The sequence below is a fragment of the Panthera uncia genome, chromosome B1 (genome assembly GCF_023721935.1).
Source record: "Panthera uncia isolate 11264 chromosome B1, Puncia_PCG_1.0, whole genome shotgun sequence".
In the NCBI taxonomy this organism is placed as follows: Eukaryota; Metazoa; Chordata; class Mammalia; order Carnivora; family Felidae; genus Panthera; species Panthera uncia.
This window is the reverse complement of record NC_064811.1, coordinates 163,624,888-163,636,277: the sequence shown is the minus strand read 5'-3', so window position 1 is coordinate 163,636,277 and position 11,390 is coordinate 163,624,888. Positions and strand designations below refer to the sequence as shown.

At 47.2% G+C, this 11,390-nt stretch overlaps 2 protein-coding genes across 2 annotated transcripts; both read right to left on the bottom strand.

Moving 5' to 3' along the window:
- Positions 1 to 1,793: 1,793 nt before the first annotated feature.
- Positions 1,794 to 6,554, bottom strand: LOC125923836 (uncharacterized; the record flags this gene model as incomplete). The annotated part of the gene is given in 4 exon segments (XM_049632457.1): positions 1,794 to 3,067; positions 3,180 to 3,915; positions 3,918 to 5,778; positions 5,781 to 6,554. Coding segments are annotated over 4 exon segments (4,407 nt in total), but the record flags the coding sequence as incomplete, so codon positions are not given.
- Positions 6,555 to 6,563: 9 nt separating this feature from the next.
- On the bottom strand, positions 6,564 to 7,683 carry LOC125922486 (uncharacterized). Its single transcript, XM_049630079.1, has one exon. It carries the CDS (start codon positions 7,302 to 7,304, stop codon positions 6,564 to 6,566), a length of 741 nt encoding a protein of 246 aa, XP_049486036.1. The 5' UTR covers positions 7,305 to 7,683.
- Positions 7,684 to 11,390: the final 3,707 nt, after the last annotated feature.

Sequence of the window (11,390 nt, the reverse complement as noted above, 5' to 3'; positions counted from 1 at the left end):
AGCTTAATTGGTCAAAAATACTTCATTTACAATTTAAATCTTGGGAAAGTTTGTTAAAACCTTAGAAAGCTATAAAGCACATCTTAAATAGGATTATAGATCATTACAAATCTTATTTAACCAAGGTGGCAATAAGAGGTTCCAGAGGCAAATATGTTAGGGTTATATAGTTAGCAAAACTTAGCTCCTTTAGTGGATCCTGAGAAACTTAACAGGAACCCATGGGGGAGGGGAAGGGAAAAAAAAAGAGAGAAGTTAGAGTGGGAGAGAGCCAAAGCACAAGAGACTCTTAAAAACTGAGAACAAACTGAGGGCTGATGGGGGGTGGGAGGGAGGGGAGGGTGGGTGGTGGGTATTGAAGAGGGCATCTTTTGGGATGAGCACTGGGTGTTGTATGGAAACCAATTTGACAATAAATTTCTAAAAAAAAAAAAAAACCAAAAAAAACCAAAACACAAAACAAAACAAAAAAAACTTAGCTCCTTTAACATTGAGAAGTTGTAACTAAGTAATCAAAGACCTGAAAAAGACAAACATCAGCTTTGGTTTTCTTGGCAGACAAAAAGGAAAAAACAAAACAAACAAACAAAAAAACTTTTTTTTTACATTTTCTTATCAAGAGCAGGTCAACAGTCCAAGAAAACTTAGTCTTTTGAGCAGAGAGAAAAGCAGAATCTATTTCAACCTTAGTCTGTCCTAACCACACATAAAATTCCTTTCCAAAATTTCCCTTCATGAACCTTCTACACCTCTCCTTTGCCTTCAGATCATGTCCCAAGCCATGTCTCTCCAAACAACCAATCTCATTTAGAACAAAATTACTTTCTTTTACCTTTAACAAAAATACTTTGCATTCCTTTTATCTTTCTTACAAATCTCCTATTTTTTTTTTTTTACATACAGAGTTGTTTCCCTTATTTACATCAGGCTTAACCTCATTCAGCAGAATTAACTCTTAGAAACCATAGTCTTCAGTGAAAACTAAGTAGTAACCAATTGTAAACTGTTACACCAGAATTCTTTAGATGGCAAATTTATGAACCTTAAGCACCAAGCATGTTTACCAACAGACCCAAAATAGCCTTATTTGCTCTCCAGTAAATCAAAAACACAAACCTATGTTCAGTAATCAATGCTTTAGTATTTTATCCTCTTTGGAAAAGACCTAGATGTCCAACGAATTCAATCCCATTTATCATGCAAGTGAAACTTCAAAGTTTCATTTTACCAAAGACTTTGAAAACTATCTTAATAATTACCCATGAAAACTTTAAGATAGACAAAATTAACCTTTAAGTCATCTTTTTACTAATAAGTTGGAAGAGATAATATGAGCTTATTTGATCTTTAGCAAACATAGGTAGAATAAGTTTCATATTTAATGCTGATAACTCTAAAGACATGTCTACCTTAATTAAACCAACAAACTTAAATTACTTTGATTGTTATGCCCAGAATTCATGATCCCCAAAGACCACCAGGGAGCCGAGTCCCATGCAAAAGCAAAAGAGCCTTTATTCTAGCTAGCTCGAGCTCAATCTCTTACCTGCACCAACGCAGCGGTGAGATACCAGGAAGAGAGAGCAAGTTTCAAAAGGACAAAGGTTTTATTGGGGCCTTTGGGGCAGTTGGTGAGGTAATGGCTATGGCCTCAGCCTATTGGCTGGGGAAGGGTCTGAGTCCTGTTAGGCAGGTGAGGGGGGCGGTTACTCAAGGGGAGGAGGTGTGGTCAAGGTGAAGGACACAGAACAAGATGGAGTCAGCCGGCATAGGCCCGCCCTTTGATTCCCCCTTGCCATGTAGCTTAGGGACCCAATCATGGGACCGGCTGCATTTATGGTGACAAGGGGAACAGAGTTTGGAGGTTTACACAAAGTTCTGGGAAGCAAGTGTCCCTGGGGTGGCTCTGGGAGGTCTGATTAAGTATTGTCCCCGAGCTGATGTCTATGATCTGCCAGGTGATGTTTTGGGGGGCGTGGGGACTCCCGGCAGCATGAGCAATGACAAGCAGAGTTAACAGAGTTACCAATATTAGGTGGGTTGAATGCGCTGTAGGTTGAGCTTGAGCGGGTTGTGTTGGTCCCGACTGATGGCCCATCGCGTGACGAAGTCCTTCCGGATCGAGGAGGTGTCTGCTGGCCGAACGTGGGTGTGATGGACCCAGGTCACGATGCTGTCTACTTTGAAAGTGGTGGGGGTTGTCAACACCACGATGTAGGGTCCCTTTCAGCGCGGCTTGAGAGTCTCTCGGTGGTGCCTCTTGACATAGACCCAGTCTCCTGGCCTGTACTGATGAGGTGTCCGGGTCGGGCCAGCCTCATAGATGGCACGGAGGCGCGGCCATATGTCCTCGTGCACCCTCTGGAGCCCTCTCAAGGAAAGAAAAACTTCTTGATCTTTAAACTCAGCAATAAATTCAGCTCGAAGGCTGGGAATAACAGGGGGTGGCCTGCCAAAAATGATCTCATAGGGAGTAAAACCCAGAGTGTAAGGAGTGTTTCTAACCCGGTAAAGAGCGTACGGTAGGAGAGTCACCCAGTCCCCGCCAGTCTCCGTGGTTAATTTGGTAAGGGTCTCTTTTAGGGTTCTATTCATTCTTTCTACCTGTCCTGAGCTATGGGGCCTATAAGCACAATGTAATTTCCAGTTTGCCCCCACTGCCTTGGCTACTGCCTGTGTTACCTTTGAGATAAAAGCTGGTCCATTGTCTGATCCTACCATGGCAGGAAAACCATACCTGGGTAATATGTCTTCTAGTAGCTTCTTAGCCACCGTCTGAGCTGTTTCATGCTTGGTTGGGTATGCCTCCACCCAGCCAGAGAAGGTGTCTGTAAATACTAAAAGATATTTATAACCATACTTTCCTGGTTTGACTTCAGTGAAGTCGACTTCCCATTGGGCTCCCGATCTGGTGCCTCTGAGCCTGGTTCCTTTTTTATTTGATGTGGCTCTCGCGTTGGTGAGTTGGCAGGTCTTGCAGGCAGATACAACTTGCTCTATTTTGGTGTCCTGTTGGTGAATCTTGATTCTGGCATGTTGGATTAAGTCTTTTAATTTTTGGGCCCCCCATGGGAGTAGACCAATGCATGTGCTCTAATATTGAGACTCCAAGCCAGTCTGGCAGCACGAGCTCCTTGTTAGGTGTATACCACCATCCCTTTATCTCCTGGGACATGGGGAGTTTCTTGATCTGCTGTAACTCCTCCTGGGAGTATTTGGGCTGGTCTGGTAAAACTGGGTCTCCCGGGTCCGGTAGTTGTATGGTCATGGTGGAGACTGAAGTAAGGGCTACTGCCTTGGCTGCCTGGTCAGCTTTTCGATTACCTCTAGCTACTGGGTTATCAGCTTTTTGGTGCCCTTGGCAGTGGATAATGGCTACCTTGGCAGGAAGCCATAAGGCTGTAAGCAGGTTAAGTATCTCCTGCTTATTTTTTATAGTTCGTCCTTCTGCTGTCAGTAACCCCCTCTCCTGATAAATTGCCCCATGAATATGAGCTGTGGCAAATGCATAACGGCTGTCTGTGTAGATGTGAAGCCGTTTTCCAGCTCCCAGCATCAGCGCCTTGGTGAGGCCTATGATCTCTGCTCGCTGGGCTGACGTTCCGGAGGGTAGAGCCTCTGCCCATACGGTGTCTGTTTCGGTGACCACCGCTACACCAGCATACCTGTGTCCGTCTCGCACAAAGCTGTTGCCATCAGTGAACCAAGTAGCCTCGGCATCAGGGAGGGGCCGGTCGGTCAGGTCCGTCCAGTATCCGTGTACTTGTTCCAAGATTCTCGCACAGTCATGTAGTGGAGCACCTAGGTCAGGGTCAGGCAGCAGGGTTGCAGGATTGAGGGCTGCACTGGGGTGGAACCGCACTCGTGGAGGGTTGAGTAGGAGGCTCTGGTAATGAGTCATACGTGTATTGCTATCCATCTATCCGGAGGCTGTTTCAGGACCCCTTCAATGGCGTGTGGGGTCGTGATCCAGATCTCCTGTCCTAGGGTCAGTTTGTCTGCATCCTTGACTAGGAGTGCTATCACCGCAATAATTCTTAGGCATGGCGGCCAGCCGGCAGCCACTGGGTCTAGTTTCTTAGACAGGTAAGCCACCGGGCGGTTCCAGGGGCCTAAGGCTTGAGTTAGAACCCCTTTTGCTATTCCCTTATGTTCGTCTACAAAGAGGTGGAAGGGCTTCGTAATGTCTGGTAGACTCAGGGCTGGGGCACTTAGGAGGGCCTTTTTTAACTGATTAAAAGCAGTTTCTTCTTTTTCAGCCCATTTAAATGTTTTCCCCTCTTTGGTAGCTTCATATAAGGGCCTGGTGATCTCAGTAAAACCTGGAACCCAGAGGCGGCAGTAGCCGTCTGATCCTAGGAATTCCCTCACTTCTCTTTGGGAGGTGGGAGTAGGGATCTTTAGGACAGTTTCTTTTCTGGCATCTGATAACTGCCACTGTCCACCCTCCAGGATATATCCCAGGTAACTTACACTCTCCCTGCATATCTGAGCCTTCTTCGTGGATGCCCGATACCCTAAGGCCCCCAGGGTAGCCAGCAGGTCCTGGGTCCCTCGCTCACAGTCTTTGGCCATGTCGGCAGCAATCAGGATGTCATCTACGTACTGCAGAAGGGTGAGGCCAGGATGCTCCCTTCTGTACTCACCCAGGTCCTCGTGTAGTGCCTCGTCGAAGATGGTGGGTGAATTTTTGAATCCCTGAGGTAGCCGTGTCCAGGTGAGTTGCCCACTGTAGCCCTCCTCCGGATCATGCCACTCAAAGGCGAACAAGGGTTGGCTCTGGGGTGCCAGCGGCAGACTGAAGAAGGCGTCCTTTAAATCTAGTACAGTATACCAGACCCTGGAGGGCGCCAAGGAGCTCAAGAGAGTATATGGGTTGGGAACAGTTGGGTGTATGTCTGTGACCCTCCTATTTACTTCCCGGAGGTCTTGTACTGGTAGGTAGTCATTTGTGTGAGGCTTTTTGACCGGCAGTAGGGGGGTGTTCCAGGCAGACTGGCAAGGAACTAGTACCCCTAGGCTTCGTAGTCTCTGGATGTGTGGCTGGATCCCCTTCCGGGCCTCCTGAGACATGGGGTATTGTTTGATCCTTACTGGACTCTCTCCTGGCTTGAGCTCTACCAGGACTGGGGTCCTGTGAGTGGTTAGTCCCATCCCCCCCATCTCTGCCCAAACCGAGGGGAATTCTTGTAGCCATCTGTCTATATTATCCTCTCTTGGGAGTGCCTCCTGGTGGCGGCAGTATTCATCCTCCAGTTTCATGGTCAGGACCTGGATGGGGTGGCCCTTGTCATCAGTGACCTGAGGCCCCCCTTGTCTGAAAGTTATCTGAGCTCCAATCTTGGTCAGTAAGTCCCGTCCTAACAGCGGGTAGGGGCATTCTGGTATTACCATAAAGGAGTGGGATACCCGGCCCATTCCCAAATCTACTGTTTTTCAGGTAGTCCATGAATACTGGCTCATACCAGTTGCCCCTTGTACCCAGGACTTCTTGCTGGCTAGTTTTCCTTGTGGGGTGCGGAGGACCGAATGTTGTGCTCCAGTGTCGACCAGGAAGTCAACAGGTGTCCCCTCCACTTTAAGAGTTACCCTGGGTTTGGAGAGAGGGTCCGAACCCCGACTCCCCTAATCACTTAGTTCATATATCTCTAGGACTTTTACTCGATCAGTCTTGCTTCCCTACCCGCCGGCCCTTTTTGGACAATCTCGGGCTCAATGCCCTATCTCCTTGCAGTATGTGCACTGATTCTTCTGCAGCCTCTGCTTCCCCCCCCCTTGGTGGTTCCTTTACCTTTTCTTGTGTCATCTGCCAGCTGCCAGAGATGGCAGTCTCGTTCCTCGGGGGAGTCAGCAATGGTAGCTAGTAGTATTCTGGCCAGGTCTTGAGTCTGCTTACTGCTGGCAGCCGCCATGGCACGAGCCTGCTTGTCCTCAGGAGGCTCCCGGTTATTATATACCTTTTCGGCTACCACCAGTAAGTCCTGCAGACTTTTTTCTCCTAGTCTATCTATTTTCTGTAATTTTCTCCTAATGTCTATGGCCGATTGGTTTACAAAGGCCATGATAACAGCTGCCTTGCTTTCCGGAGCCTCTGGATCCATGGGGGTATAGGTACGGAATGCCTCCATGATCTGTTCTAAAAAGGCAGCCGGAGATTCATCTTTTCCCTGTTGTACATTTCCTACCTTGGCCAAATTGGTTGGCTTTCTAGCAGCCATTCGGAGACCCCCCATTAGAGTCTGGCAGTAGACCTGGAGCCTCTCCTTACCTTCTGCCATGTTGAAATCCCACTGGGGCCGAGTTAAGGGGAAGGAGGCATCTATCTGAGCCTGGTTGGTGGTGGGATTCCCGTCTGCACCCGGAACTAGTTTTCGGGCCCCATTGAGGATTCTTTCTCTTTCTTCAGTCGTGAACAGGACCTGCAAAAGCTGCTGGCAATTGTCCCACGTGGGCTGAGGGGTAAAAAGAACAGAGTCTAATAAATCAATAAGCCCTGCCGGTTTCTCAGAAAACTTAGGATTCTGAGCTTTCCAATTGTAGAGGTCACTAGTGGCGAAAGGCCATTAGTGATGGGGCTGATTCCCCTCCGCGTCTGGGGGTCTGGTGGCTCTCAGGGGCAGAGTAGTGGAGTAGGCGGCAGAGGCGGATTGCTCCCTCTGAGCCCTTTGTCTGGTAAAGGGCGGGCTTCCCACTGGAGCGTTTCCGCCTCCCGCTCTCGGAACTGCGTCTGCCTCCCCCGGAGGGGGAGGATGGTGTTCTTCCGGCATCCTAGAGGGGTTATACGGGGGAGGAAAAATTAATTCTTCTTCAGTACCCCCCTGTAGGGCAGGGTAGAGGGGTGCTGAAGGCTGGGTAAGACTTTTCTTCTTTGTCCCCTGCAAAGCAAGAATGGGTTTTGGCTCTGGAGGGAGCAGGGCTAGGAAGGGCTTAAGCCAAGAGGGTGGGTCTTCTACAAGGTCCTGCCAAGTGATAATGTAAGGGAGCTGATCAAGATGGCCCATCTTAGGCCGAGAGATGATACTCCTGACTAGGTGGATGGTAGGGAGGTCGAAGGTCCCCTCTGGTGGCCATCTGACATTGAAAGTTGGCCACTCGCTAGAACAAAAAAACTGCCACCGACCCTTTCGGACTTCCACACTGAGGTTGTTAGCTCTTCCCCTCACATCCTTAAAGTGATCAATCATAATACTTAGAGGAGTAGTCTGAGTCTGTCCCATAACGTCCGTCCAGTAAGTCCACAGAACAAAACAGAGAAACACAAAAACAGACAAACAGAGGGCCCCTAGAAAGTCTTCCAACTCCATGGAAGCAAAACTGAAAGCTAGCCTAGACCTTTAAGGGGATTCCACGTCCCTCCAAAACCGATGAGGGGATTCCACGTCCCTCCAAAGACGACGGCCTCACGCCGACCAGTGGGAGTGACCCACCTCATCTCAGACCTTTGAGGGGATTCCACGTCCCTCCAAAACAGATGAGGGGATTCCACGTCCCTCCAGAAGGGAGGATCGGAACGTCTTCCGAAACTCCCGGCCCGTGGTCCTCCAGTGCGTCCACTTAGACCGCGTCGGGAACTACCAGAATTCCAGAAATGAGCTCACACAGAAAAGACAGAACAAACAGACAGACACTAACCATGGCCAGTCAGGCTCTCCGGGTCGGGGGTCCCTCGGGGGTCTTGGGGATCCCAGGTCGAGCCCCCAAATGTTATGCCCAGAATTCATGATCCCCAAAGACCGCCAGGGAGCCGAGTCCGATGCAAAAGCAAAAGAGCCTTTATTCAAGCTAGCTTGAGCTCGATCCCCTATCTGCACCGACGCAGCGGTGAGATACCAGGGAGAGAGAGCGAGTTTCAAAAGGACAAAGGTTATATTGGGGCCTAGGGGCAGTTGGTGAGGTAATGGCTATGGCCTCAGCCTATTGGCTGGGGAAGGGTCCGAGTCCTGTTAGGCAGGTGAGGGGGGGGGTTTACTCAAGGGGAGGAGGTGTGGTCAAGGTGAAGGACACAGAACAAGATGGAGGTGGCCGGCGTAGGCCCGCCCTTTCATGATCACCGAATATATTTCACCTGTGTCCACTGAAAAGACAATCTGTTTCCCATTGTCAGGTTTTACCTAAGACATCAATGGGGAGATCTGAAGTGGGCGGTCCAAGTGGGTGCTCTTCACTCCTAGGCATTGAGGGTGGGAGGAGCAAATGGTGCCTGAGGCACTGAGGATGGTATAGGGACCAGTTATGTAGGCCATACCCAAGGTGGTGCAGAAACAGAAAGAGGGGGAGAAAAAGGCAAAAGAGGTGAGATGCCAGCAGAAGGAATACAAAGAGAATCCCCAGTTCTAAACCTTGTCTTAGACAGGTTCTAAACCTTATCTAGGGAAGAGGAACAGACGTCATGTCTCCCCTCCCCCCACCAACTAGTGGAATTAGGCAGTCCATGTCAGGCAAGAAAAGATAGGGAACTACCCCCAAAAAAGTGGAGTTTCAGCAGCTGCTTGGGAATATTCCTTACAGTACCCATCCTGAGGTAGACTAACCACAATTGGTTCCAATTATCAGGGCCATTAACACGGGAGATGAATGAAGGAGAAGACCTCACATCTATTAGGGGAATGAACAAAGAGAAAAGGTCATCATCCCCTTTGTTAGGAATGGCCTATGTTTCTTCCAGTGCCTGAGTTCTGTCAGTGATGTGGGAACAAAGACAGAACGAAATGGCAGATAAAATTAAATTTCCTTATAACCTGCTTGAGGAAGGCAGAGTAAAACTTTTCTCTAGGAACTCCCTACTGTCTTAATGTCAATTCTTTGTTAAATGTCAACCTAAGCTTGACAATTGCTATTCCTCCAATTAGTCTTCTTTAGCATATGAAAATCTCTTTGGAACCTTCCCCTTGACTTTACCTCCCCCCAACTCCCAAGTATATAATCAGTCTCTCCTCAGGGTCCCAGGGTAGTTCTTCCTTCCCATGGGTCCTGTCCCCACACTTCAATAAAATCACCTTTTTTTTGGCATCAAAAATGTCTCAAGAATTCTTTCTTGGCCATCAGCTCCACACCCCACCATCACCCCAAAACCTCATCATCAGGAGGTTATTTAAATAATTATCATTCAATATATTAGGAGGGAGTTTACAGACTTGATTACTGACAAAACATGTTCTGCAAGAGGTCCTTGGGTCCAGGGAGAGCCATGAAGGCCTGGACCTAGGGTACCTCTGTCCATTTGCTCTGTTTACTAAGACCATGCAGTATTACAAGGAGATCAGTCCTTTTTTACATTTTGTAATCTAAATTATTTCCAGTGGGTTAAAAAAGCATCCCAAGGGAGAGTCCTTGGAGACTGAAGAGAAGCTCCCATGTTCCTCCTAGAGAGAAAGAGAAGGTCCATTACCATGAGAATCCACCCTCCCCCTCTCTGCCACCCCCCCCCAACTCCTGGGTGGCATCCCATGCACAGGATATGTCAGAGGTTCCTGGTATCAAAACAACCTGAGGCATCCCTCTAATGAAGTCACTATGATCACTGACCAGCCTTTAAGGGCCCCTGAGGAGGGATGATAGCATCCCCCCTTCTTTCCCATTGTATTCTAAACTACAGATTGGTGCCTGAGTATGGTCCAAGTTTGCCTTGCTGAGAAGGCCATGAGGAAACCACCGTTTTTAAACCATGGAAAGTACTGGAAAAGTTTTATAATGGGGAATTACCAAATTTTGTAATTTTAGTTAGTAGAGGGCATTGACAGAAATCAGCACAGATAGAAATCCATCATGGTCTAAAGTGACATTCCAGCACATATAGTCTTTACAGCCAGCTTCCTAGAAAACTGTTCCTTGTTGGGTTTTAATTCAGTCAGGTACTTGTTTCAGCCAGCTCCCAGGAGAGTGGCCAGATCAGGGATATGCAGGGAATCACATTAGACCAATGAGGAGGAAATCTCACATGGGAGTCTTAAGATTGGTAGCTGTCCTGATAACTTAGGTTGCTGTCCAGTGCCCAAGACAGACAACTTTGCATAAGGACAGGAGTAAAGAGAGGGCATCAACATTCTGGCCAGGGTACTAACTTCCAGCCTAAAGGCAGGCTTTCTTTTCCCCATAGAGTAGCCACAGGCCAAAGGATTGCCTGAGCAATTGACTTGAACGTGTTCCAATAAGACCATACTTCTTGAAAAGCCCCTGAAATGAGAGTAAAAGAGGAAAAAAGAAAGTACTCACCAAGTTTGCACCGGTTCAAAGTCCAGATGAAAAGACTCAAAGCCTCACATAAGGACACCGAATGATAAAGTTTTGGGTGATTGTGGGAGTTCAAACCTGATGGCCAAGAAAGAATTCTTGAAGATGTCTTTGGTGCAAAAAGGTGATTTTATTAAAGCATGGGGACAGGACTTGTGGGCAGAAAGAGCTGCACTGGGGTTGTGAAGAATGGCTGGTTACATACTATGGACTTGGGGGAGGTTAAGTCCAAAGGGAAGTTTCCAAAGAGACTTTTATATGCTAAAGATTCATAGATTACTGGAGGCCTAGATATTGTCAAATTGAGGTTGTTTTTTCCTCTAGCAAAGTATTAACATTAAGATAGTAGGGAGGGAGTTCCTGGACTTTAGGCTATTGATGGAATCGTCTTTTTCTTGTAAACTGGCAGAGACTTTTACTGGTTTAACCATTTTTTTGTCCTTTCCTGTTTTGGGGCAGCTAGGAGTATCCGAGGAATATCATATATATCCCACCTGGGGGGCAGGTGTATGTTCTAGCTTGTACTTTGCCCTCAGCCTGTCTTATGTGGGTAATCATCAAGATTACCACTAACTGGAAAATTAACATTTGTGTTTCTTCAGTCATTGTAAAATGATAGCTTATAATGTAAAATTGTAGCTTCAGAACAAACTAAGCAACTATGGAAAATAAATGTGTAGCCAGAAAGAGTTAGGAGTCCCCAGAAAAAGAAAGATAGACATAGATTTTGTGACACAGGAGAAGTCATTTTAGACTCCCAGTTATTTTCCACAATTTATGTTGTAAGGTCAGGCTCTTTTTGCCTGACCACACTTCTTGTAGAACTTCCTAGGAGGTGTTAGAACAAAGAAATGCAAAATCCTCAGTAGTTAAGGATTTTAAGTGAACAAAGGGAATGTAAAAACTACAGTTTCTACCTGGCTAGGAAAATAAATCAGTGGCAAAACTCCCAATGCTGTTTTAAGAGTAAAGATTGACCTAACACATGTTCTTGAGTTGTTTTTATAGGATTTAAACCATACATTATATGAGTGATGGGGTTAAAACTGTCATGAGCAAGATTACCATTGACCAATACCCCACCCTTCTTCACAAAAATATTAACTTCAACCTTTATAGGCAAGCAACAGGAAGAGCTGCAGTGGCCTACACCAGTTTGA

What these genes read in the sequence shown, in the direction of transcription:
- LOC125922486 (XM_049630079.1), bottom strand. Translation starts at nt 7,304, where the DNA reads ATGGAGTTGGAAGACTTTCTAGGGGCCCTCTGTTTGTCTGTTTTTGTG.